At 41.1% G+C, this 27,228-nt stretch overlaps 2 protein-coding genes and 1 long non-coding RNA gene across 4 annotated transcripts in view; 1 reads left to right on the top strand and 2 right to left on the bottom strand.

Annotated features, from left to right (window-relative positions):
- Nucleotides 1-383: 383 nt before the first annotated feature.
- ptpn9b (protein tyrosine phosphatase non-receptor type 9b) lies at nucleotides 384-13,339 on the bottom strand. The gene is made up of 13 exons (XM_017408852.3): nucleotides 13,307-13,339; nucleotides 8,944-9,087; nucleotides 7,667-7,756; nucleotides 7,332-7,456; nucleotides 7,033-7,138; nucleotides 6,811-6,921; nucleotides 5,803-6,719; nucleotides 5,592-5,688; nucleotides 5,281-5,350; nucleotides 4,658-4,736; nucleotides 4,389-4,539; nucleotides 3,954-4,161; nucleotides 384-3,527 (listed from the first exon to the last, which is right to left on the bottom strand). Exons 1-13 carry the CDS (start codon nucleotides 13,337-13,339, stop codon nucleotides 3,304-3,306), a joined length of 2,355 nt encoding a protein of 784 aa, XP_017264341.1. The 3' UTR covers nucleotides 384-3,303.
- A 557-nt stretch (nucleotides 13,340-13,896) lies between these two features.
- polq (polymerase (DNA directed), theta) overlaps nucleotides 13,897-27,228 on the top strand; it is a 19,328-nt gene continuing 5,996 nt past the window's right edge. Inside the window, exons 1-22 of one of the 2 annotated variants that reach the window (XR_005232989.1) lie at nucleotides 13,897-14,617; nucleotides 14,776-14,884; nucleotides 14,979-15,436; nucleotides 15,524-15,759; nucleotides 16,601-16,777; nucleotides 16,868-16,998; nucleotides 17,090-17,246; nucleotides 17,397-17,508; nucleotides 17,605-17,806; nucleotides 18,860-19,001; nucleotides 19,190-19,342; nucleotides 19,432-19,644; nucleotides 19,732-19,874; nucleotides 20,019-20,208; nucleotides 20,387-20,529; nucleotides 20,702-20,895; nucleotides 21,504-21,628; nucleotides 22,336-22,579; nucleotides 23,305-24,748; nucleotides 24,843-26,412; nucleotides 26,580-26,720; nucleotides 26,808-27,007. Coding sequence is in view for 1 of the 2 variants with exons in the window: in XM_017407963.3 (XP_017263452.1) it covers nucleotides 14,553-14,617; nucleotides 14,776-14,884; nucleotides 14,979-15,436; nucleotides 15,524-15,759; nucleotides 16,601-16,777; nucleotides 16,868-16,998; nucleotides 17,090-17,246; nucleotides 17,397-17,508; nucleotides 17,605-17,806; nucleotides 18,860-19,001; nucleotides 19,190-19,342; nucleotides 19,432-19,644; nucleotides 19,732-19,874; nucleotides 20,019-20,208; nucleotides 20,387-20,529; nucleotides 20,702-20,895; nucleotides 21,504-21,628; nucleotides 22,336-22,579; nucleotides 23,305-24,748; nucleotides 24,843-26,412; nucleotides 26,580-26,720; nucleotides 26,808-27,007 (6,549 nt within the window). In the remaining variant the exon portion in view is untranslated. The remainder of the gene's footprint in view (nucleotides 14,618-14,775; nucleotides 14,885-14,978; nucleotides 15,437-15,523; nucleotides 15,760-16,600; nucleotides 16,778-16,867; nucleotides 16,999-17,089; nucleotides 17,247-17,396; nucleotides 17,509-17,604; nucleotides 17,807-18,859; nucleotides 19,002-19,189; nucleotides 19,343-19,431; nucleotides 19,645-19,731; nucleotides 19,875-20,018; nucleotides 20,209-20,386; nucleotides 20,530-20,701; nucleotides 20,896-21,503; nucleotides 21,629-22,335; nucleotides 22,580-23,304; nucleotides 24,749-24,842; nucleotides 26,413-26,579; nucleotides 26,721-26,807; nucleotides 27,008-27,228) is intronic. The other variant, XM_017407963.3, reaches the window with a different exon arrangement.
- On the bottom strand, nucleotides 20,891-22,448 carry LOC119616906. Its single transcript, XR_005232990.1, has 3 exons — nucleotides 22,307-22,448; nucleotides 21,987-22,159; nucleotides 20,891-21,659 (listed from the first exon to the last, which is right to left on the bottom strand). It is a non-coding gene; the product is annotated as an uncharacterized LOC119616906 (long non-coding RNA).

Raw genomic sequence — 27,228 nt, 5'->3', positions numbered from 1 at the left:
CTATCAAACTAATTAATTCCTCAGATGAATATACTATTTAGCATTTCTGTACTGTATGTAAAAGTGTATTAAAAATTAACTAATTGATTTTGAATTTAAAATAGAATTGGATTAATGATTTGAACTTTAGACTTTTGTATAATGACTAGAGAATATTTTGTTGTAAACTGGCACTATAGAGATCAATTGAAATTAGCCAGACTTTTTATGGCTCCACCTGAGTTTTCTGACACAATTACTATTGTTGTCCAACCAAATGCTTTTCGGAGTTTTCTTTCTATGTAAAACATTCTGTTTGAGTTTGAACAGAAAAACAAACGTAACATAACTAGGAGATAGTTTTAGGGCTTCCTGCTTAAACAAAAATAATAAAAAAATAAGAGGTGGGTGAAAAATGTTTTACTTTCTTTTTTTTTTTACAGTTTTATATCCTCATGCATCCAACGTTCGATTGTACAATAATGTAGATATTTTAATATAAAAATGACATTTTGTAAAGTAACATCTATCTGTATTTACACACAGCTGAACAGTTGTGCTTTGGTGAGAAACCTCAACTTACATCAAATGTGTGCTTGAATAAATGTGCACCTTTTTTTTACATTTTTATTTCACACAAAACCTGCTTTGGTTTATTGCCCTCAATTAACAGGAAAAAAAAAAAAACAACTTAGGAAATGTAGATTTGCCCAAAATGTAACATTCAAAAATTTTTAAGAGGTCTCAAAAGCATATGTGGAAGAGATGTTTTTTTTGTTTTTTTTACCGCCGACTGAACTGAAAACAAAAAAAAAGGTTGAAAAAGTTCAGGATTCTTCCCAGTCAAGCTGACGTGACATTAAGACCATCGCTTTAATGGGACAGCTGGGGCTGACAGCATGTAAAAGGCCATAATTCAACCACATGAACTTAAAGCACAAAAACAAACATGTAAAAAAAAAAAAGACAAACCCACATTGCATTCTGTCTCTTCTTAAAACAAAACAAAAAATAAAAGAAAGAAAAAGAAAAGAAACGCACAGAGCCTGTACACACTCTCCTATCACGCAGCTATATTATAAACGTTAGTAATGTTCCCGAGGTGCTCCGGAGTCGGTGGCAAAGGATACGAGGCTGCACAGGTAGTGTCCATGCAGGTAGGCTGGAAAGGATGAGTGAAATGTGGATGAAAGAAAAAATAATATATATATATATATATCTAAAAGGTGAGCCTAGCCTTTGGCTTGGAGGGTTGCAGGGTCCACATTCACAAGAAATTTAAAAAAAATGTGTTTGACTAAATTCTGACACCATTACCCCAAAAACATTCAAGGCTCTCGCTTCATGCTGATAAACTCATTTCATATAGGCTATAGCATTTCTATGTGAACAAAAATGACAGCTTTCTTTTTATTTTTAATTATACCTTATTATAATTCTTTTGTTTTATTGTCCTTGGCGTACTAGACAAATGTTAATGTTGTCTTTATTATTAAAGAGCTCTAAAATAACCTCTAAAAACAGGAACACTGTCTGCTCCTGCTTCTAGTCCATAATTCGGACTTTTTTTGTTTTATTTGTTTTTTTAAAAGATAGTACGGAAAATATTATGACAAGTGACATATTCTACCTAAATTTCACGGTCAACAACAAAAAAAATATATATCTTTCAGTCCCCACCCCCCCATCTGATTTGTTCAGCTTATTAAATGAAATAACTGGTCTGTTTTCTTCGTAGCTTCGTAACAACATTCAATGATTTTGATATTGTAGAAATACAAAGACAAATACAGTAGGATACAATACAGTAAAAATACAAAAACAAAGTTGAGGTTTTCTCTTGAATGGTATTTTATCATCAGATACAAACTCAGAAACTGATCGTTGACACTTAACAAAACAAAAAAAAACTAAAGTTACCCCCTGAGGTCAAATAATAATAATAATAAAACCAAACCCCAGCCATGTCTCAAACCAGGATTAACTACTGGATAACTCGCTACTTGTTTTTGAAGTAGGGCGCTCTACGAAAAGACATTAGGTGTCTTGATGTGAACGTTAACGCACTAGTTTGGGCGGCTCTGCTCACGTGGGCGACGTTAAGCCGGGGGGGACGGGGACGTGAAGGCACAGTAAGCTGAGACAGAACGCGCCTCAGGAATCCGAAACAATCGTGGTACGGAGGAGGGACGAGCGTTTAAGAAACGGGCAGGAACAGGAGGAGCAAAACGAGCAGAGCATCATTTTGATCAGAGTACTACGAGGCAGTGAATCAAGTTAAGGCCAAATTACTCCAGAACATCCAATCGGATCGCTCAGACAGCAAAGATGATGTTAGACCTGAAGTACCCATGAGTTTCAAACCAGAACCACACGCTGTGTCGTAACCTGGCCAGCTACATAGGCTTTCTTTCTGAAATATAAGTCAATTATATATATATATTTATATAACAAGGCTTTTATGCTCTTATTTCAGATGTTATTATGCACAATAATGTATACGTGTAGTATGTTACAAGAATATAGAAGGGTTTCAGTTTTTAATATCTCAGTAAGGAATACATCCAAGCATTCAAGAGTGAGTACTTTGGCTTTAAAACGTTAGTCTAAATAAGAAGCGCACATCAAAACATGTGTCATAGGAAATAACTTTGACATAAAACAACAAGAACAAATGGAAATGGACTGAATGGCTCACACAATAATCAGTCAATAACACTCTCACAGACAACCATTTCTTCTCATAGTAAAAAAAACAAACAAACAAACATGAAACTAAGAAGAAATGTTTTCAAGTTTCACCTTTTCACACACTCCTCGCATTTTTAACGTGTAATCAGACTTGTTCGGAGTCGAAAAGGAACAAGAAACAACAACAACAACAAAAAAAAACCAAACAGAACAAACACTTGAGTCTGGAGGGCTTCAAGGGGGGAAGTTCAAGTTCGTCATCCCTCAAGTGCAAGTTGATATAAAAAAATGCTACAAATCGTACGACGCTTCTGTCGACAAAGACAGGTTAAGGGGCAGGCCAAGACCCCCGTGGTTGGCTAAGTAAAGCGGGGCTTGGGTAATGGCAGGCCAGCTTGCTTCGTCAGCAGCACTGTGATTTCCTCTTCAGCTCCTCGTCTCCCTCCAAACACCTGTGTGAAGGAAGAGCAACTGTTGGGAGTCCACCGTCCTCCCGTCTCCTATGATTAAAGGGTCACCTCCGTCCTCTGCTCTGAAACACTGCTCCTCATTTTTTTTCTCCCCCCCCCCATTCCTATGAAGTCTGTTTATGTTGACTGACTCGTTCATGGAGTCGTCTCTGTTTTCTGTCTCTCACTCGCTGTCAGTTTCCAAGTCTGAGTCCGACCACTGCACTGGGCTCAATTTCCCGTGCCGCTGAGCGTACTCGATGACTGCTGTGTAGCAAAAATAGTACTGGTCCCAGGTCTGGATGCTGAAAGCCCTCTGCGTTCGCATCCGTCGAACTGTCTGATGAACGTCCACTGTGCCGACGTCCGCCAGCTGGGACAGGCAGATGTCGAGTGTGCAGAAGGTGCCTCCAAGAAAGCAGAAAAGAACGAGAAGCAAAACAAAAGTTTAATCTTTTGCTAAACGCTTTAATTGGTAAATAATAAAAGACTAATACAATTCGCTGGACCTGTTAAAAACCATCAAGAAGAAAATAATTTGTCCTTTTGTGAGACTTTTTTGTTCTCTCCAAAAATTCTTGATTTGCAACAACTTTGTGCTGCTTGAATGTCAACCTCAAGACGAAAGCACACAATTAAAGATTCATCTGAACCGTCTTGGTGGCCGTCAGTGGGCATAACACGGACCAAAAGGAAACATTTTAAAACGGTACTGCTTAAACTAAAACAAGAATACCATTCAGAATCTGTGAGGGGAAATAAAAACCAGAATGATGGCAAAGAAATCCATCAACCTGAAAGAATGAGATCATCGTAGCAGAGGACAATGTTTACCTGTGCGTCCTATGCCAGCGCTGCAGTGCACAATCACAGGAGGGCCCCCTGGAGGCCCCCTCCAGCTAGACCCCAGGTTGTGGACTGCAGCCTTCCGTGTCTGAAGGACGTGCTCACGGAAGTCCAACATGGCGGAAGCACTTTTAGGCACCCCAAAGTCTGGCCAGCTGACATAGAGGTAGTGGTATACTTCCCGTTTTTCTCCAGACTAAAAAAAAAAAAAAACATCAGACAACTTCAAAAAGAGACACAGCAACTTTCTTTGCAACAAGATGTCAGTCTTTGGTCTTCTCAGACTGTGAACTGTCCTAAAAGCTGACTGCATTAATAACAAAATCAATACTGTAATGTTTCTAAATCAAACCATCACTTGTAGTTTGCATTTTAAATCAATTTTATCCAAACTGAAATGTATTCAAGAAGAGTCTTATTTACCTGTGTGTTGTACAGTTCAAGATGGGAGAGCTTAAAGTCCTGAAAGGCCTGGATATGTGTATTCCTAACCAAGAAGTATCCGTGCTGTTCTGTCCTGCCCTCCTCCAGAGGCCAGTACTGACCACATTTGACACGTCCTCGCTCTATAACCCTGGGAACATTGTTAAATGTTGTTTTTTTATTATTATTATTTTTATTTAGCCCATCATGTCTGAGTTTGAATGCATGGCATGTAAATAAAGCAGAGTGCAGAAATCTAAACCTCTCACCTGGTGGTCATGACAATGATAAGTACCATCTGTTCCCAAACCATTCGCCAGAAGTCAACAAAGGTTTTTGGCAAAGGACCTGAAGGACACAAAAGTCTGTCAGATCAGGGCAGCTGAAAAGTCCTGAGGGGGAAAAAGACTTAAAAAGGAAAACAAAACTAAACAAAAAACAACAGAATACTGGAAAAGGTTTAAGTGATTTTTATGATAGGGAGATAATCCATATTGATGCAATATATGCTATTATTACAAATCCACCTCAGTTTCAGTGACTTTTATTTACAAGACTCAGAATTCTAACAGAGATGATCTTACGACGCAGATTATTAGCTGAAAACCACATCAAATTGTTTACAGCATTAAAAAAGAAATTTCCCAGAAAAACTGTCAAGTTTTCTAATATGCTTTTAACAACCTGCCTGCAAAGATAATTAAAAATTGTACATTTGCACATTTAGAGTTTTAAAGACAGGTCACAGAGAACACTGACCCATTCAGTTCCCTTCATTTTAATGCACTGCAAGCTCAGCTAACCAGCGCACACAAAGGACTTGTGGACTGTTCTTAAAAAGTGTAAAAAAACATGAACCAAGCAAAAGTAGGGTATGGAAACTGTGTCTAACCCTGAGTAGCGATGTAAGCGTTGCTCCTCTTGTACCCATCCATGAAACTGGCATTTATGTAATCTGATGTCTGCAAAACAAACACAGAGCTTCTGTAACACCTGATGATAGTCTGCCTTCTGTGAAAGGACTCTGAACATAACTACTAAAAGTTATATACAATTATTTCCAAATCCACACAAACTCAGGGAATCCCTTATTTACAAGATTCTGAAGCAGTCAGTTCAAACATATATGATCTGAAAAGATTTATTGAAATCAGAAATGAAATTCTGTCAGAGATGACAAAAAGGACAGAAGTTGGTTATTACCTCATCTTCATCATCACAGAGCTGACAGAGTCGCACTCGTGACTGGTCCAGGCAGAGAACATCGCTGTACCGGTTCTTAATTTGATTGGACATTTTCCTGCAAAAAATGGAGCCGAGTTTAATCAGAAGCTGCACAATGAGATTGCGTACATCGGTAACATCGTTCAATGGCAGAAAAGGAACACACAGGAGAGCGTAAACAAAGTCTTACTTTGAATAGTCAAAGGTGCCAGCTGGAGGCTCCTTGCGGATCTCCTCGTACTCCTGATAGATGCCCCTCTTCTTCTTCCTCTTCACGTACTCCACCAGCTCATGCACCGTCATGCCTCCCTGGTCTGGCATGTGAACGGACACCTCAGTGTAGTGGTTCTCATCATCATCATCATCATCAGGACCCCACGATGAAGACAAAGGCGGGGACTGCGAGGGAGGCTGGTTGAGCTGGCGAGGCAGGGATTTCTGAGGCAACGGAGGCACCCCTTCCTCCTCTTCGCCCTCCACATCTTCCTCCTTTGCCGTCTCATCCTGAGGCCTGTTGGCAGAGTGCGCTGCTTCTCCATCTGCTGCATCTCCGTCATCTTTGTGTGAGAGCGTCGGCGTGTCGGCGGAAGTATCTGAGTGGGGAGGTGCTTGGCAGCCGCGGCCGTTTATGTTCGTATTCGGGCCACCCACACCGGTGTTGGCTGCGCTCACCGCTGAACCGTTCCAGTGTTGGTGGTTCCCCTGCGACTTGTCGGCACCAGAGTTTGAGCTCTGCTGGTACTGGCCTGGGCCTCGAGTCCTGCCCTCCACTGCGTCAAAGTGGTTGTGTGGGTTAGCATTGCTGTCGCCGTAGCAGTTAGAGTACGCCACGGCTCTCTCTGAACCCAACTGTGCGTTGACGTGTGTGTGGGGCAGCGTGGTGCCTATGCTTGTGTTGCTGTTGTCCAAGCTGTAAGAGCGCAACAAGCTGCCCACGCAATCATGTGTGTCGTGTTCTTGTGTGTCGCCCTGAACGGTGTTTGTTTGCATGTTAACACAGGAGTGGATCCAAGCTACGTGGCTGTACTGGGATGTCCCGCCCAGATGTTCAGGAAGGGAGGATACTGGGATGTGACTGGCCAACTCATGTGCTTTCACTGTGCATACCTGGTAAATAGAACAAATGAGTAAAATAAAAGATACATATCAGATGTTTAACTTGGGATGTTGATCCATGACGGGAAATAAAGACACATACCCTTTCTCTAAGCTTTTCTCGCACAAAAAGGCGAAGAACGGCAAAAGGTGCTCGGAACCAGAGTGGAGAGGACACAATGAAGACACATTTTAGACGAGCTGGAAATGCTCCCTGGGAAGAACAAGGAAAAGGAGAGGCAGAAAATTCTGAGAAGTTAAAAAGCGGCCACACAAGAGAACAGCAGATGATGGTTTTTTTTTTACCCTCTTTATATCTATTTACCTTGAGCAAATCAAGGATCTTGACACAGAGATCGTAGTCAAAGTTTCCGTAAGTTGAGTTTGTCATGTCATAAATAAATATGAGTCCATCCCTCTGAGTTTGTACACTGGAAATAAATAAACAAGACTTTAAAATACAAGGCACAGCGAGACATTACACTTCCTAAATGATTTGAGCTGATTCTGTAAGTCACAATGGAAACAACAACAAAAAAAAAGAAATAGCAGAAAAAAAAAGGGAAGATTACAACAGCAAAACTTTATTAAAAAAAGGAGGAAAAAGTAAGATTAGTTCTTCACCTCTCTATGGCTTTGTCCAGCTGATAGATGATGGCTTGTAGAACAGCCTTATGGGTGGTGACATTCGGCCGATGGAGGCGGGCAGTGAAGAGTGCTAGAGCTGCACCCTTAGCATCTCGACCGGGCTGGTGGAAACACGAACAGGTCATCATGAACACAAATACAAAAAGATAAACTCAAATAGTTGCTCCATAAACGTTTATAATAAGCAACCAATTCAAGCATCTGCGTGCAAAAACACTTAAACATGAGCTGATGTCATCAATGGCTTACATGACTGTTATTTTATCACGGTGGCACAGTAAACTAGTGTTCACACTTGCATTACGACTCACCAGGACTGTGAATTTGCCACTCAGCAGCTCGGAGCGCAGGGGCTCCTCGTCTGGGTTTATATTGATGATGCCTTCTTTGATTCTTGTGTTCTAACGATGAGAAAGTCAGGATGGACAGGGAGAAGTCGATCATCTTTTTGACTGAATTAACTTTACAACCAAATATTTTAAGTCGAGCAGGCTCACAGATCTGTAAGCATCTTTTAAACAACAGCTGCTGAAAGAGTGGTAAAAGATCAATAAACATTTTGCACCCGAAAATGGGAGTTTGAAGGTTTTATGTTCAGGGTTTTTAGGTTCTGAGATCAGGGATTCAAGAAGCAGCAGGTAGTTGCTTAAGACAAGCAAATCCAAACCCTATAATGCTTAAAAAATATACCTGATCCAATGCATTAACCTTAAACAAGCTGACCATATCGAGCTTTGTAGCAGAAACATAAGAAGCTACTAGTTTTTCTTGGTCTTTAATAAGTAACTTCCTGTGCTGACAGTATTTGAGGAACATGAAGTGAAAACCTAAAGGCTGTCTTTTCGTTCAAAGCATTCATATTGAAGAGATGAGCACCACTAGCATGTTTATTTTTTCACCTGACAGTTCTATGAACATTCATCAGAGATAGCTGGGTTTAACAAAAACACTACGGTCGACTGAGTTTCAGTTGTTCGGTCTAACAATGACTGTAACAGCTGGAAATATCTGCAGAGCGTGCTTGTGATTTCACATAAAACCAGTTTGGTTGGACTTAAATGAGCTCAGACCTGTTAGTGCTATTCCTTCGAGCTGGTCTGAGATCTGTCAGTGTTTTCATGGCCACAACTACAGATTCCCAGAGCAGAAACCACTGGTTGTTTCTTATATAAACATTTTAAACATTTAGTTTCAGTTAGTTTGTACAAGTCAGTGGATTTTATTTTATTGTCTGTAAATAAACTAAAGCAGCTTGAAAGAATGATAATCTACAAGTTATAAACTAACCTGTGCCCTGTGTGGCTGAACATTTTATTATAACACTAAACCATGAATGTACTGTACTGTGTTAATTCAAACACTTACAACACTTTTATAAACTCATTTCTGAATGTATACATGTGCAGTTTCTGTATATGATCATCTGAACAAATCATTCACAATTCAAACAGCATTTGGTGTAATAGATAGAGAATTTGTTTTTCACTTTTTCCAAACATTTCTGTATTATTTATGACACTTTTTGTCCAATTAATGGCAGGAAAAAAAGCATTGGTGCATTGTATCACCACTCAAAACAAAGCAGTACCTTATATGCTTGGAATAGATCGATGGCTCTGGAGACATCAAACTTCCGGGCCATAAGAAACTTAACAGCTGTAGGTTGGGAGACGAGCCCGGCGCTGTGAGGTAGCTCCCTGCTACGCACCTCACCCAGGAACTCCTCCACAGCCTGAACGAACACAGCACACAAGACAGCAAGATGTAAGACGAGACGGTGGCTGTTTGTAAAGAATACCGGCAGCGCTCCTTAATGGGAGAGGGAGTACGTTCGAGTTTAAATTCAGGAAGCGGAGCAAAAAGATGAAGCAGAGAAAATGTGCGGACAAACACTGACGTGTGAAGGAAAAGCTACTAATCTATTAACCCCTTCATCTGTCCAGCTTCTTTCTAGTCAAAATGACATTCAGGTGGGAGCAAAAGAGTCGCTGGAAGGGGCTGTGGATGAGAGACAGCGGGCAGCTTGTTCCCCCAAATAAGATGCATTTGTCCTCAAACTGAAAGCCAGAAGATCAGAATGAATAAAAACTCATCAACAAGACATAAACCTGAATGTGCGCCTAATTAGAAACTTCTATTAGTATCAATGCCATCTTCCTCGCAAAAACACAGACCGATTTTAACTCTGTACTGCCTCAGTCATCAACAACAAAACAACTTAGAGCAATAAAAATAATGCTAACTTTTTCAGGGCTCCGCGCAGCAAACATTTAGTCACATTCTGCAACACCTTTCAGAGACAGCACATTACAACTAACCACATGAGTGGGACTTGGAAATATACTTGTACTATTTTTTGCTTACTTGTTTCTTTTCCATCATTGTATGACTGTATTATTGAACACAAGAAGGGAGCAGTTTTAACTGTCTGTGCTTGTGTTTTGTATGAGATATAACAAAGAGTTTCTGGGACTTTTTAAACAACAGAATGTGGTTAATCGTTACACCTCCGAATGCTCTGTCCTCCGCACGTGTGTCTCAGGAAGCAACTGTCTCTGTTTCTTATTGGCCCTATGTGGTTATATTTAAAAAAAAAAAAGAAACAAACACCTTTACACAACACGCCTAAATCAAGTTTCTGAAGAGGATAAGATGTGGAATGAGAGGGTGATTTGTTTTTTAAAGAAACAAAAATCTGTTTAATTTGACATAAAACGATTAAAAGTTTATCTCAAAGACTTCAAATCACCTAACGCTGTACACGTCGCTTTTTATATGGCCTGACATTCACATAGAGAACTAATTTTTTTTGTCGACTACAAACTTTAAACACAAAAAAGTCACAAAGCACAGCATGCAGCTGCAGGGATGAAATGCAGCTCGTCTGTCAGCAGCTTTTTTTTTTTTTTTATATAAATTGGGCAGGAATCAACGAATCAGTTTGTAGAAAACATGGAAATAAACGCAGAAAGTCCTGCAGTTCACTGTATTTATGAGTCGCATTTGTCTGGAAAAGTGGGGTTTCTAAATTTTGCCTCAATGCTTTTTTAAAATTTTCATCTAGGAGCGCCTGCATGCAAGGGGAAAAGGTCATTGTTAATTTAAAAAACTGTTTTATGCTTCTTAATGAATCATGTCTCCTTCACAGCATCAAAGATCGTATCCAGGTTTTCTTTTTTTCTTACTCTTGAAAGAGTTTGAATTTTTGGTACCGTGACAACCCTCCCTCAGACCCTGAAGCTTCTTGGTCCATTAAGTCTGTTTCTAAATGAAAGATTAAAGAAGAATAAACTCACATTAAATAAATAACTTTTTCCACAGGCCACCATTAAGTATCTATCAACCAGGATAAATAGCTTGACTGTCTAAGCAGAATTTGAAAATAAAGTGTGTGTGTGGGGGGGGGAGGGGGTGCATTTTATCTCTGTAAACATTTCCAAATTGAAGCTGTGGTACTGATTCAAGAAAATGTCATTTTTAAAAAATTAATAACAAAACAGCATTACAGGCCTCAGCAAGGGAAAATTTAAGAGGCAAAGTAAATAACGAACTAAATAAAAGTAGTTCTTAAAAGATACGGAACAGCCTAAAGCCATTAAAAATAAAAATAAATTAAAAAAAGCAGCAGCTGGCAGCACTTATGAAGTGTAGTCGTGGTTGTAAAATAAAGACGCTGATCTTTAGGATGTTTTTCCTCTTGATGGGGGTCCTATCTTCCTATAACACAAACTCCAAGAAGTGAGGGAAAAAAAGGAAACAAGTCAGATGCTTAAAATTAAGACCATTATAACGGTTTCTGAATGCAGTAACATAAATCTTGTGACAAGAGCAACAGAGCTGGATGTTCTTCTGCTGGAGTTGACACGTAGGGCACTTTGGCTTAAAAGGCAGATTATCCTTACTCTGTAAAGATAAATCATTTATTTCATAATAGGGAACTAAAAAAAATACAAAAAAACAAAACAAGAACAACTGTGCAATGGGGAAAAAGCACTAGACTTTTCTTATAAAATTATGTACGCTTCACTGGAAAGCTTTAATTACAAAGATCTAAATGATTATCAATTAATAAGCCTACTTTAGCTTTTTTTTAAAATAAAAAACAAACATATTGGACAGTTTTTACCCAATGATACTTCCACAACTCCAAACTATATTACTTATCGTTTAAAAATATATCTGTGCTTAATCGTCTCCAAATACGTATGTGATTGTAACAAGCCAATTTTTAACTTTAGTTTTTGTTGCTTCTAATGTTTCCATTGCTTCATTTTTTTTTTCTTGAATGGAATTTCACAAATAACTACGACTGTAGTTTCACAAACAGTTGCCATGTCCACGCTGATAAACTCTGAACTCTGATCAAATACATCACTGCATCAATAACATAATTACACATTAGAAACTGTTCCCAGGATTTTAACTAAAACAGAACAAACAAGAAATTAAAGGAAGATTCTAAAGGAAAGAAAAACTGATTGACTGACTGTTATTTTATTAGATGTGTATAAATCAGGGGTTGGGTAATGCTGGCCCTCGAGGGCCACTGTCCTGCACATTTTACTTGTTTCTCTGCTCCAACACACCTGATTTGAATCAATGGCTGATAAACAGGCTTCTGCAGAACATGAAGAGGTAATTAAACCACTGAATCAGGTGTGTTGGAGCAGAGAAACAAGTAACACATGCAGGATAGTGGCCCTGAGGACCAGGATCACCCACCCCTGGTATAAATAAATTCAGGGACGAAACTAAAAATCACACCCGCAAAGACAAATCTGGTAACTCTGCTGCTGGTTTGACCTCGTTGAGACGATCAGAGACAGCAGCAGCCTTTTGAATAGTCATTTTAGCAGACTGATGTTACTGGATGTGAAAGAGAGCGATGGTAAAAACAATCCAAGCTGGAGTGTGTGTTTGTGTTGTAATTTAGGTATCACATAGACATCATGCCGATAAGACAAGCAGACATAATCATGCTGGGTAATATAAGATTGGAAACGTGACTGTGACAATAAATAAATAAAGTTGGATAGAGCTTGAAAACACCTTTAATTTGACACCATTATCCTGACATGACTAAAACTACAGGAGTTATAACAGTTAGGGGATTTTAGCTCGCCCTTTAGATCTATCTGCTCGCCTATTTAAAAAAAAAAAACACTGGAAAGTTACAGCGAAGGTAGAATAAATCATATTGAACCACCCACATTTGTTGTTTCAGATCCGCTCATTTCACTAGAAAGTTAGGCAACAACAATGCTAGGAACCGGAGGACCATTTCTATGAACTCTTGACACCGACGGCACATCCGACACAGATGCTGTTCACTGCCGGAGTTGGCTTTTCTTTTCCCCACTCCCTCCTTGCCGTGGTATAAAAGTAAAACATACAATTGAAGCAACACTTGCTTTTTTTAGTTTCACAAAAACTAAAACTAAACCCCACACAATAATTAAATTAATCTGACAAGACAGAGCTGTCGAGGAGATTCCTGGCAGGTCAACAATAGCTGTTAGCATTGGTTAGAGGCTAGGTTACATGTGGTAGCTAAATCTCTGGTTTAAAAAAATCCTCACGGATACTTGGCCAAGATGAACTAAAGGGAACAAAGTCGCGCTCCTAGAATAGGATAAGAACATTGAACACATGTATGCGAGCCATAATAAGTTCGGGTAATCAAGAGAGGGAATAAACTAAACACATTGCCGGCTAAATTATCCCCTTTACGCTATCAGGCTAACACACATGCTAACCGCTGTCAGTCACACCGGAGTCAGTTCGATCAACGGGCCACGGTTTTTTACTACATCACATTGTTTACGTAAATAAATGTGTGTATAATGTATTAGAGAAGTCGCCGGTTGAAGACAAAACTGACGATGACACGTGTACACGCTGAACATTAAAGGTAGACAAGGGGGGGGGGGGGAACGTCTAGAAACCCTTACCAGCTGCTCCTGAGTTGTCAAGGCTTCCGCCATCTTGAAGCCTCCGCAACGTCGCAGCGGGCGCGCCCACTGGCCGCTCGCTCACGCCCAGAGGCACTCACGCGAGTATTAGGGCAGACCGTTGTAGCATATATTCAAATCACGGCACCTAACTAATTAATGATCTGTATGTTCTAAAATTATATTAGAGACATATTGATTATCTTTTATTTTATTTATATATCTTTTATTTCGTGACATATTAACATTGATAACATCAACAACAATAACAAAAATAATAATAATAATAATAACTGTTCACAGCGATGGTAGGAATGAAGTTTGAGGCAACTAAAATGTCGACTGTGGATAGAACAAATTGCATTACTAAGGGCTGAAATGTTAATTTTGACAAAGAATTGAATATGTAGATGTCCGTTTTGACTAGTTAAACTAATATATGAAAAATTTGCTTTCCATAACCCCGCCCATGTAGATTTACTGGCATTTCACTTAAAGGGATCGCTTCGTTTCTATACACAGCGCATGAGCTGGCTAAGAGAGAACACTAACAGAGTTTTAAAACTAACGTTTAGCCCACTCGGCGCGCCGTCGAAACTTAAATGAAGCATACCCGCCTCGTTCGACATAAACAAGTACGTTAAAAGTTCACTGAAATATGATATGCTCAGTTTTTCAGTGTCGTCCAACACAGACAATTATTAAAAAATGCTTAAACCTATACAGTTTGATTTATAGCTATCTTTTATGTCACTGGTGGCTCAAGAACAAAATGTCTTTCATAGTTTCACAAATAAATTTGCTTGCATTTTATTTAATTTTTAGAATTATTTTTCAGCATTTACTACCACTACAAATCTGTGTTAGTATAAACAGCAGTAACAGTGTGTCACAGGTGTCAGTTGTAGCTATGGTGGTGGTGATGGTAGTCACTGTACATGGGTTATGGGAACCTCTGCTGAGGACAGGCTGTACTCCGCCGGACAGTTTTAAGGGTAACACAGGGGTGGCGCTCCGGCGGTCTTTTTGATTTCAGGTTTGTTTAGCGTTGCTTAACAGGGGGGATATATACACGTAGCAACCAAACTAAATTATGAGTCGGTGACGCTTGTTTTTGCGTGTTACAAAAACGTAAAATACACTTTTTAATCCCGCGAGAAGAGTTGCGCAATGTACATGTATGTCACGTTAAATAACATCCATTTATTAGGACGTTTGTCAAAACAAGTAGTGCAACTTCAGGAGCATGAGCTCGGGTCCTCTGAAAAAGAAAAGCTACTTGGGACAGCACCAGATCAAAAAGAAGCCAAGGTACGGTTAGATGACAGAACAGTACTTTATTTATTTTGATAATACAAGAGTTATTAATATTTCTGCTCCCTTGAAACGTCTCCCAGTGTGTTTTAAATTATTGTGATAATATGTGAGTCTGCAATGCTTGTGTTAAAACTATGTATTTTTGAGCACAGCATCTTGGGTAACGATGAGCCACGTGACAGTGGGAAAGTGTTGCAGAAAACATCTTCTCTGTCAGACAAAACAAACAAAACACATAGCATCAACAAAAACAGCCTCATGGTGAGTGTGACGTTTTTAGTCTGTTTTCTTTTGCAATCTTTTTAACTGTGTTGCCAATCGAGATTAAAAAAGGTGTATTGTTGTTTTCTGTTAGGGTGGAAAGGCTGCGTCACAGTTGGGAGAATCCACTTTAGCTCTCGATGAAGAGATCCTGCAGGTTTTGGATGCTGTTGATCCTTCAAAAGCTGTAATTGACCAGGCTTGTTTAGTAAACAGGCAAGTTAAAGAAGAACCGATGTCATCAGCTGCTTCTGCTCTTCCACGACCCAGTGCACCAAATGCACTCAGTAAAAAGGAGAGAGACTCGATGCAAATGAGGGATGGAGCATCTCTTCAGCATACAGACAGAGTCCCTGGTTCTCAACTTAAAGAGGACTCAAAAACACCAGGATGGAGATGTAGCTGCAAAGACCTTGCTCAGAAGCTTCTTTTCAGTGAGGACTCTGGCGATATGAACCAAGAAAACAACCATTCAAAACCTTCTTCTTCCTGTGTCAGCATTCTGCCTTGTCAGGAAACACGAAACAGCCAAAAAGCAGACAGCTCCAACCGGTAAGTCCTGACTGAATTATCGCTGTTCCGATCCTTCTTTCAGATGTTTCTGCATCCCCCCTGCTCTCTGTATGCGTTTACAATTAGGTCAAAGGTCACAAGGAAAAGCTCTCCTTCTAGCAATGGCAAACAGAAGTTGAGCAAAACCGCCGAGCCAGCTCTAGACGTATCCACAAACTATATTTTGTTCAGCCCCACCCGACTCGCTGCATCTATGAAGAGGGCCAAACTCCAGCAGTCGTTGCAGAATCAGTCCGCCTCTGTGCTCACGGTCCCCAGTGGCGTGGAGCTTAGCACTCTCAGTGACACACTACCTCAGTCAGGTGAAGCATTTTAAACTGCAGCTTGCAAGACCTTCTTATATTTGTGCTTTTGTTCATATATCTGTTTTAGGATCCTTTTACCTTTTGTCAGATTAGGTTAGTCATGAAGATGGGGGGGGGGGTGATGATGATACATAATATTGCAATTTGTTCCCTCTCGTTAGTTCAGACATTAACAATTTGCTAACACAAAGAAAAACTGAAAAGCAGATTCAAAGCACAGACCTCATTGAAACGGGGCTCAAAGTTGTCTTGCAGAGCCTAGATTATGTGTTGTGAATTAGTCTCACCTGCCAGCACACCAAATTTTAGCTAAAGATTTGTAAAAATGACTGAGTTATGGGCATTTTTGCATTCGCTTTGGTCACTTAGCTTGAATTGGATCAACTCTGAAAGCTAAGCAGTTGTAGATGTTTATTCACTGATTACTTTTAGAGAGTCTCATTAAAATTTGTCCAGTGGTTCTTGAGAAATTCTGCTAACACAACAGACAGATGAACACACAGACACGGGCAAAGACATTATTGCCTTTTCACATTCTGAGGTGGTGGATAACCATAAAACAAATGCTTTAAGAATGACATAAGAAAACTGATATAAAAATGGAATTCAAAAAATGCAGGATAACAGACTAAATCTGGGCCACAAATACACCAGAAAGTAATTAATAGAATGGAACAAAAAATTTAATAAATCAGAAATAAATGTATAAATTGGAAAACATGGTTAAATTAAAGCTTTTGGAGCAGTGGGCGTAGGGAAGGCTTTGTACTTGGGATATTTGTCTGTAGTTTGATCAAACACCATGAATAATGTCTGAATGTTGTACTCTCATCTGCAGGCATTGCCCTGTGTGCTCCTGCTCAGCAGGCTGAAAAGCTGCTGTTATCCAGCTGGGGTTTACCAAAGCCCGTTTTAGAGCGCTACCAGAAACATGGAGTCACTCAGATGTTTGAGTGGCAGGCTCAGTGTCTCACTGTGGGACGGGTGCTGCAGGGGGGGAACCTGGTGTACTCCGGTAACAAACATTTTCCCTTAAAGTTAGTGACAGAAACCCGTTTTTGTTGCTGGCTCTTTTTTAAAATTAATTCTCTGTTAATGAATTCAGCACCCACCAGTGCTGGCAAAACCCTGGTGTCGGAGCTGCTGATGCTGAAGCGCGTGCTGGAGACCAAACGAAAAGCTCTCTTCATTTTGCCATTTGTGTCTGTGGCCAAAGAGAAGATGCACTACCTTCAGGTGATGAAAAGATGGACAGAGCGCACGCATGCTTCGTACACTTTGTTGTTCATGTGCAGGTATTATTTTATTTGTATGTATTTCTTTGCAGAGCGTATTTGAAGAGGCCGGCATTCGTGTGGAGGGCTACATGGGCAGCACCTCAGCTGCTGGAGGTTTCACAACACTGGATGTGGCCGTTTGCACCATAGAAAAAGCAAACTCTTTAATCAACAGACTCATTGAAGAAGATAACACGAGTCTCCTAGGTATTGCATTTGTTGTAACTGTACACACTTAGGGTTTTTAAATAAAATCTGTTTTTTCTAAAGCTTTTTATGCACACACGGACTAACAGATTTAATGATAAATCAATAGAACGTACTGATATGAGTTCTTAAGTGTTTTGTTTTTGCTAGGAATGGTGGTGGTAGATGAGTTACATATGGTCGGAGATTCTGGAAGAGGATACCTGCTGGAACTGCTCCTCACCAAAATCCGCTACATCGCGCAGAAGCAAAACACCACAGGGTCTGTGTCCCTACCTTTTGTTTTTCTAACCCTTTTTTAGTTTCTTAAAAAAAATTACGTTTCTTCGCAAAACTATGTTAATTAGGCTTTCTGCAGGTCTCTCTCTGAGGGTGTACAGATAATTGGCATGAGCGCCACTTTGCCAAATCTCTCGCTCCTGGCTGGCTGGTTAAACGCAGAGCTTTACCAGACAGAATACAGACCCGTGCCTCTGCAGGAACATCTCAAAGTGGGCTCTGACATCTACGATAAGAGCCTCTCTGTGGTGAGGAAGTTCACTCCGGCTCTCAGTATCAAGGTAAGTGGGACTGGTAACAATTCAGAGTTGATACAAGATCCTTTTTCCAAAAACAACTTAAACACTGTGAGGCTCACAAACCATTTAAAGTCCATTTTGATAAAAAATTATACATTATGAAACACTGTTATTCGTAAATGTTATTGTGGTCTGAAATATGCGGCATAATTTCATTTTGAAAAGTGTTTCCAGCAGTAGGTTTGTTAAATGTTAAGACAGAGGGATGTTTATGTGCATCGTTATTTCGTTTAACACCACTGCAGGCATTTGGGAGCATGAAAAGGCTTGTTTCTTTGCTTTTAAATGCAAGATCTATCTCCGGCCAAAAAAATCTGTGGGAGTTACTCGCTTAAGTCTTGAGGACGCAGAGTCAGATGTTGGTTTGGCAGTCGATCAGTTTTCCACTTTACTTCAGCTGATCTGAAACTCCCCCGGGCTTTAGGAAGACGAGAACATTTCTGGATTCTGTTTATGGATGTTTCTATTTTCCCATAGTAGCTTTAACTTACGTTTGAATATTACTGAACCAATTTATTAATTCTCATGAGATCAGTTGTTTTTAAATGCAAGGTCGCCTAATAGTCTAAAGGTCATGATCATTTAACCAGAGACAGATTTCAACTTTTTTTCATTGTGTGCAAAGTATCCCCTCAGCTTCTGAATCCCATGTTGAGCTGATTTAAATTTAAATCCCATTTTTACATCGAAAATGCTGTTTTTTATTATTAGTTTCAAACCATTTTCTCTATAGTGTTTTACCTTCTTGCAAACTTTCTTTGTTGGAAACTTAATGTATCTTTTTTTATACTTAAACATGTTTTTTTAACAAAAGTTGACTGCTGGCATCAATTCTAAAGGGCATTCATAAAAACGTGTGTTCAGTGAGACGAACGATTAGATCCAAATAAAGAAAAACAAATAATGAATCTCAGCTTTCTTTCTCTTACATTTTATATTGAACGACAACTTTTTGTGTAACTGCAGCTGAATATGTTTTTAGGCGAGTTTTCTCCTGAACATTAATACGACCGCTTGGTTTTTTCCTGTTTAAAGGGTGACGACGAGCACATTGTGAGTTTGTGTTATGAGACAGTGAGAGAAGGACACTCTGTGCTCCTGTTCTGCCCCTCAAAGAACTGGTGCGAAAAACTGGCAGATATCATCGCTAGAGAGTTCTTCAACCTCCGACAAAATGGTAGGAATGAGAATAAAACACGAATGACATTATTTATTGTATAAAATATTTTACAATCGCCTTAATTCAAACTAATTTGGTAAAATTATTGTTTATGTGATGTTTCTGCGTGTTTCTTTGCTGTGAGTTGGGTACAGTTTTGGAGTAAAAGGCATCAAAAAGCTGTGACTGCGCTGTCTTTGTTCCAGGTCCAGGTGGTCAGGGTGAAGCTCGGCCTCAGCCGGTGGCTCTGGATCAGGAGGGTCTGCTGGATGTTATGGCTCAGCTGAGGCAAACTCCTGCAGGTTTAGACCCCACCCTGCAGCGCACCGTACCGTGGGGGGTGGCCTTTCATCACGCCGGTGAACACAAGCAACAAACTCTAGGCCAGACAGCAACCTTTTGTTTTTTTAATTGGATCATGAATATAAGATCAAGTTTCACTCTGCAGGTTTGACGTTCGATGAGCGTGACGTGTTGGAGGGAGCGTTTCGTCAGGGCTTGGTCCGAGTCCTGGCTGCCACGTCTACCCTCTCCTCGGGGGTTAATCTTCCGGCTCGTCGGGTCATCATCCGAACCCCGACGTTCAGCGGGCGCTTGTTGGACCCGCTCACATACAAGCAGATGGCCGGACGGGCGGGGAGAAAAGGAGTGGACACTATAGGTATGAAGGGAAGAAAGTGGATTAACCTTTTTTTGTTACGTTGGTTGTTTTCAGTATCTTTTTGTTTTTTCTGTTCCTGTACTTCAGGTGAAAGTGTGCTGGTGTGTAAACAGGCAGAGCGTCAGAAAGGTATTAGTCTCCTTAATGGGGCTCTTCAGCCAATCAGCAGCTGCCTGGTGAGAAGGGAGGGTGAAGGTGTGACCACCAGCATGCTGAGAGCCATCCTGGAGGTATGATTAATGTCAACAACAATCAATCTGCTTATTGCTGGTAATAGATAAAACCATTTCCTCACTGATAGTTTTATAGTAAATGTAGTGTATAAGTAGCTTCATTAGGATGTCTTAATTTGTTTTTATGTCCCCCCCCTCCAGATAATTGTTGGTGGTGTTGCCAGTACTCCACAGGATGTGAGCCAGTATGCTTCATGTTCACTTCTAGCTGCCAGCATGAAATGTGACGGCAAGAAAGAATCAAATGAAGAGACAAACAGAGGAGCTATTGAAGCCTGTGTTGAATGGCTGATGGAAAATGAATTCATTAGTATTCAGAAGGATGGACGAGGTGATGCTACAACTAGGACGGCAGGGCTTTTTTTTATTACTATTTTTAACTTGACATCTGCAAATTTAACAGCACTGGTATAAAACTACACAAGTAACAAGGGACGTTTATTTTATTTGTTTAAATTTTTCCCGTAAGATTAACTGTTGCACTTCCTGTGATGATTCTGCATTTCCAGATGAGCGGTATCATCCGACCCAACTCGGCGCCGCCACTCTTTCTTCCTCCCTCTCCCCTCCAGAAGCTCTGGGAATTTTTGCAGACCTCCAGCGAGCCATGAAGGGTTTTGTACTTGAAAATGATTTGCACATTCTGTATCTGGTACGAACATATCAAATCTTCATATGCACGTCCTCAATCATCCTGATTAAACTTCATTCTAATTCTTACTGTGATCCAACAAAGATCCTTGTTTATTTATTTAAAAACGTCCTTTTGTACAATTAACAACAACAACAACAAAAAAAGTGGAATCCTGTGTTCTCATTTTCAGATCACGCCACTGTACGCAGAGTGGACCACCATAGACTGGTATCAGTTCTTCTGCTTGTGGGAGCAGCTGCCATCATCGATGAAGAGAGTGGCAGAGCTGGTCGGTGTCCAGGAGGGCTTCCTAGCTCGATCTGTCAGCGGCAAACTTGTTGCGAAGACAGAGAAACAGCTCAGACAGATGGCTATTCATAAACGGTGAAGCCCACTTAATCACGCCACACAAAATACCAACTTTATGTACATCCTTTTAGTAACGACTTCTTCTCATATTCACGTTTCTTCTGTCCGGTTAAGAACAAATAAAAAAAAAAAAAAACGCACCCTGTCCGAACTCATAGAAGTTTATTATTGCAATCTTTTGGTTACTAAACCATCAGGTTTGCCTTTTGTTTTGTTCAGTAAATAAATAAATAACTGATAAATGTAAGGCACCAAAATTTTAGTATATTTCTAACCATTTACCAAGCTACCTGTTTAAAAGAAGACACCGTTACAAAGTTCAGCTCTCTGTTCATGTACCTTTTACTAGAAGCTCATACAAAATTAAAAGGACTTAATTTTAATACCCACTTATACATTCACACTGTATAAATATCTGGATATCTTTGCTCATTTTTGGTTTGCTTGTTCACATGATATGTTGTGAGAAATGATAAAGTCTTGTGAATAAAGGTGGTTTCTTGTGCGTATGATAGATTTTGCATGTTTACATGTGATTCTAATGCAATCTAAAAGCTTTTAAGAAACTAAAAGTCAACAAGGAAAACGCCCACTGGAGAACCGTCTCTTCACTCTCTTCACAGGTTTTTCACGACTCTTGTACTACAGGAGCTGGTCAACGAGGTTCCTCTGGGAGCTGTTGCATCTAAATACAACTGCAGCCGTGGGCAGCTGCAGTCCCTCCAGCAGTCTGCTTCCACATATGCAGGTACACGCTTATGGGTGGTGTTATGTTGCTGCTGTAGGAGTGGTTGCACAAAGCAAATGTTTCAGAAATCAGCAACTACATCATAGATCACACTGGTAAATATACTGGCTTTAAACTGTGCATATGATTATAGTAAACTGAGAGAGCAGGAACTCAAGAATTAGATTTTGCCATGCGTTATACATTTTGGTTAGAGTCAGGAATACATCAAGTTGCTGTAAGATGGTTTCTGAAGTCTTGGTGTCAGAGAAGCAGGTTGAATATCAAAATATGAAGTTTTTCTGGATACACATTTTATAAACGCAGTCTTACATCCAAATAAAGGAACCACAACAATTTTGCTGACAGAAATTCACACCTTTGGCTCTTGAGGCTGTGGATCAGCAGTCGTCCTCCAATGAGAGAGTTGGAGGTTCTAATCCTGGCAGCAGTCACATGTTGAAGTGTTCCTGGGCAAGACACTGAACCCCTCACTGCCTGCGATGTGTGCCCCATCAGTGTATGAATGGAGTTTACAGCACTGATTAGACTCTATAAAAGGATTTATTCAGGTTAGCTTTGTAGAGATTCAGTAGAGTGCTGTATGGATGTGTGGATGGGTAAATGAGGTCAGATTGTGTTGTAAAGAGCTTTGAGTGGCCTGGTTGGCTATAAAGGTACAGTCTATTTATCATTTACCATCTTGGACTTCTTTGTCGTTGCCTCAGGTATGGTAACAGTGTTCTGTAAGCGTCTGGGTTGGCAAAACATGGAGCTGCTGTTGTCTCAGTACCAGACCAGACTGAGTTTTGGAGTCCAGAGAGAACTCATCGATCTGGTCAGGGTTTCTCTCCTGAACGCAACGCGAGCCAGAACCCTCTACGCCCAAGGTCTCCGTACTGTCGCTGAACTGGCCAGGGCCTCTGTAGCTGATGTGGAGAAAGCCTTGCGGAATGCGGTCCCTTTCAAGAGGTAGGCATGCAAGTTTCATTCATAATAAAGAGAACCAGAATGTCAGTCCCTGAAAGAACTATCACTACAAACACACCTCAGCAAGTAGAAAACTAAAGATCTGGCTGTCAAACCCCACATCTTCTGGAGCATAGCACTCAATTTGTTGCTGTCAGGAAATAAATAACCAGCTGTATCTCCCTATAAATACCACATTTATACCCAAAGAACAAAGATAAAAGGATTGAACTATAATTTGATGGTTATATATGCCTGGTAAATATGGTGCATAATCTCTGAGAGTGACCACAACTGAGTTCAATCTGATTATATTTAAAACTGTAAATAAATGACAGCTTTGTTTACAATCTCCTTTATGCTGTGTATATATATATATATATATATATATATGTTTTAACATATCGATCTAGATCAACTTACTTTAAAAACTATTTCACTTTTGGTTAAATGTGTTGTGAAATGGCAAAACTATAAATGCCAAGAAGAAGTTTTAACATTTGCGTTTAATTTTAAAGAAAGTGTTTCATTTCTATTTTATTTTCATTTAGTGTTAGCAGATATAAACTCGTTGAAACCTTATTTAATAAAAAACTTAGGCAATAAAAACTGAAGCAGCATCAGTTTTGTAAATTCCTCCTGGACATCTTTCAGTTTGCTCACAGTGAAACTGCACTAATACCAAGACTCTAGATTCAAAGGGACTCTTGTTTTGTTGGGATCGTCAGCTCTAAGCGTGCGGTGGACGAGAGTGAGACGGAGGCGGCGGAGAGACGAAACCTGCGCTGCGTGTGGGTCACTGGTGGACAGGCTCTGACAGAACAGGAAGCAGCTGTTGAGATCGTGTCTGAGGCACGGCTCCTCCTTCAGGAAGACCTGGCTCAGCTGGGAATTAAGTGGGATCCAGCAGCACTTCCTCCGGGGTGTCCTTCTACGTGCAGCTCCGATGATAATCCCAGCGGAGACTCGGACACCTCGTCTGTCTCAGATGTCAGCCCACAAGACCAACGGGCAGCCAGGACGGTAGAGCAGAAGAAGAGCAGAGTCACTGTGGTGCGCAATGAGGAGATTAGGAGAGATGATGACAGTGAGAGGAGGGTGTTTGATGGGAAAGATGGGGAAGAAGACACAGGAAATCAAGACATGACTGAATCAAAAATCAGACGAGCAGTCAGTGAAGATCTGGTAGAAAGAGACAAAGAAAACACAGAATCAGTGACAAACAGATCAACAATAAGCAACAAAGACAATTCAGCAGGAAAACAAGAGTCAAAACAAGAAGGTGAAAAGTGCAAAAACACCAGGCCAAAAGCAGGAGAGACGAGTAAGAGCAGTGCATCAATCAGACTAGAGAATCGCCCTGCTGTTGAAAGAAACTTAACACAGGAGTTGGATGAGATTGTTTCCAGCCCTCTTCCTCACATGTCTCCACATCCTCAGCCGTTACCTTCTCCAGCACCACCTCTGCGTTTCAGAGCCCCGATATCCCGTCTAGAACAACAAGGTGTGTCCACAAGCGCAGAAAAAGAAGAGTCCCTCACAAAGCTTACTGTGTCCCCTCTGCACCCAGGGAAACTAAAGCACTCCAGAGCATTGAGCAAAGTCCTTCATTTCCTACAAACAAGCAAAAGCCCGCAAGATGACGTGGAGGCAGCTGAAAGGTCAGACTCGAAAACTGCAACACCTACACCTGCTCCTATGCCGGAGAGCCCCCATGCTGTTTCTACACCAACACATGCAGATATGATGACCTCTCCCCTGTCCGTCTCCCCTGCCTCTGTCCCCCTGTTCACTCCCGAGGCCAAGAGAAGAAGGACCGATGCCAGAGAGGTGGATAAATTTTCATCCCCTGAGCTGTATGCAGGCATTAAGACCGATGAAGAAGCTGAGAAGCAAGGAAACATCGGAGGAGAAAGTTTTGGTGACAGCTTCGACTTGGACACTCAGACGGAAAGAATCATCGCTCAGCAGACTTACAAAGATGGAGGTAAAGATCATTTGGTAGAGACACAGAAGGTGAGAGAAGAGGAAACGGTAAAAACAGATGCGGAGCTCCCAGGGCCCACAGTTGGGAGCAGAAATGAAGTAGAGGACCTCGACATAGCAGCTCCAAGATTCGATACTTCTCTCACAGATAGCCAAATGGAGCTAATCCTTAACACCAGCCACCATGTAAGTGACTTTAATAATCTTTAGTAAATTAATCATAAATATAAATGTTGCTGACCTTTTTTAAAATTCTAAATCTGTGATGCTGTTCTGACAGATGTCCTCTAATCCAGCCGGTGGCGGTAACAACCACAATAAAGACGAAGATGTGTGCGACGATCGGCTTCTTGACGCTAATCCAGCTGCTGCTGAGAGTCCAAACAGAAGCAGCAGCTTCCTGTTTGACGGCATGTACGACAGCCCTCTCCCGGAAGCTCCAAGGCCGAACCGGATGCCTGACCGACCAGACGAGGAGCCGTCCTCAAGTCAGGAGGTTGCCGTGGATTGTCCTCTTCCATCGACCCAGCAGAGACGTCGCAGCGAGCTTCTTGCCAACCAAGAAGCAGAGGAGCAGGAGGCCATTCGATGGGGAGAATCCTTCTTTAACCTGTCAGAGTGGGGGGACTCGCTCTTGGTGGGGGAACACTTCCTGGATACGCAGAGTTTGTTGAGACACGCAGAGAGAACTGAGAGCGAGCAGGAGCTGCAGCAACCAAACCAAGATTGTGATTTTGGTGACAAGCAGCTGTTAATTTCACAGCTTGGACACAGCCACATGCAGCCACTGCTTCCTGAGTGTGACAAAGAGAGAGCTGCTAGTCATCAAGCCCAGACTAGAAAAACATTTAACAGTAAAGATTTTGAGACAATTGGGAGGCAGGAAATGATTCAGGACAAGGGTGATGCTGCATTACAGGTCGAGAAGAAAAAAAATGTAGAGAAAGAAACAGAAGAATGTGATTTGTTTTCAAATAATGTTGTTTTTACACATCCTTGTGTCCAAGATGGATCTGAAAGTGCTCTTTATTGCAGCCCTGGATTACAAGAAATCTTTGACCGCTGGCCCAGTATGTCTGACCAGCCAGGTTCAGAAAAGCCTCAGACACAAGCTGCTGACTCAGATACTCCAGATGTTCCAGAATTACCAGATATGCAACTGGGAAGGAAAAGGAAAATGTCCCAACAATCGGATGCTGCCAAAAATGACTTCCACGAGGGCCAAATTTCAAGACACGAAAGTGAGAACACACCAGAGAGACCAGGCTCTGCTGGCGACCTCATTCCCCCAACTCAGGAAAGAGCACCGGTCACCCCGAGAGTAAAACTGACCACCTCCTCTGTGCCGTCGCCTGGCACCACTCAGCCACTTCAGTCAACTCCCTCAAACCCATTTCAAGAGACAGCAGGAGCCAAAAAACGTCCCACATCTGAAACAGGAAACTCTATTCACCTGTCAGACGCTGCTCGTGGTTCTGTCAGTAAACAGGAAGCAAACAGGGTGACAGAGGAACTGAAATCCGCCGCACGTTCGAGTTCAAAAACCAGCCCGAAGCTTTACCATCCCACAGAGTGTGCGTCTCCTCCTCCTCCTCCTCCTCCTCCTCCCTCTGACACAGAGTCACCCGTGAGTCTCGAAGGCTTCACTCTGCAGTTGTCCCAGGATGCTTCACTGTGTTGCAGCAACTCTGGGGCGTTCTCCGTCATAGATGTGGCGAGCGATAGGCGCCTCTTTGATACGTTCATTAGAGAATGGAAAACAAAGGAGCGGTTTTCTATCGCTTTGGCCTGTGAGAAGAGGGAGCCCAAGCAGCAGTCTGAGGGCGTAATAGGAGGGAAACATAAGAGAGGTAACTAAAGCACAAACAAAAATATCACATTATTATTAGATTTAAAACTCTGCCAAGCATTTACCCCATAATCTGATTAGTATTTGTACAGAGAAGTCCTTTTTTTGTGCAACACAGATGCACTAAAATGTTGAATCCTGTCTCTCCATCTATATTTGCTCGTGCAGCTTCAGCAGCTCATCAGAAGCCTAACCCGACTGATGGTTTTCCAATAAGGGACGATGAAGGTCTTGTTTTGATTGGACTGTCTGTCTGCTGGGGATCAAGAGATGCATACTACATATGTCTGCAGCAGGAGCAGAGCAAAGGTACTGGCAAACACCTGGATAATAACATGCACAGGGTCGCACCTTTTAGAGGAGTCTCCGTTATTAACTGTGTCTGGCACCCATCAGGTCTGAGCTCCAGTCTGGCTCCTCCTCCGCTGGACGACGAGTTGCCAGTGAGCAAAAGGCTGGAGCAGGTGAAGGTCTGCCTCGGCGAACAATCGGCTGGCAGAGTGAGAGTGGCAGTCACTTACGACATCATCAAGGTGTACAAGGCGTTAGTGCTGAGCTGTGGCATCAGCCTGGAGGGAAACTGTGAAGACCTGAAGGTGAGAAACCGAAGAGAAAATTACATCATATGTGCACTCTGTCCTTCTACTAACACTTTTCATCATTTGAAAAATAGAAGAAAGTCTGTTTTTAATTTTTTTTGTCATTTTCAGACATATACAGCAACTCTGTTTTAAAATAGAGATTTTGTTCATACAAATAAAACATGAAACTAAGATTTTGCTTTGCTAGCAGCACGGTAATAATCACATTAAAAAAT

The sequence above is a fragment of the Kryptolebias marmoratus genome, linkage group LG3, assembly GCF_001649575.2.
Source record: "Kryptolebias marmoratus isolate JLee-2015 linkage group LG3, ASM164957v2, whole genome shotgun sequence".
In the NCBI taxonomy this organism is placed as follows: domain Eukaryota; kingdom Metazoa; phylum Chordata; class Actinopteri; order Cyprinodontiformes; family Rivulidae; genus Kryptolebias; species Kryptolebias marmoratus.
The sequence above is the reverse complement of the archived record's forward strand: the minus strand, read 5'-3'. Positions and strand labels throughout refer to the sequence as shown.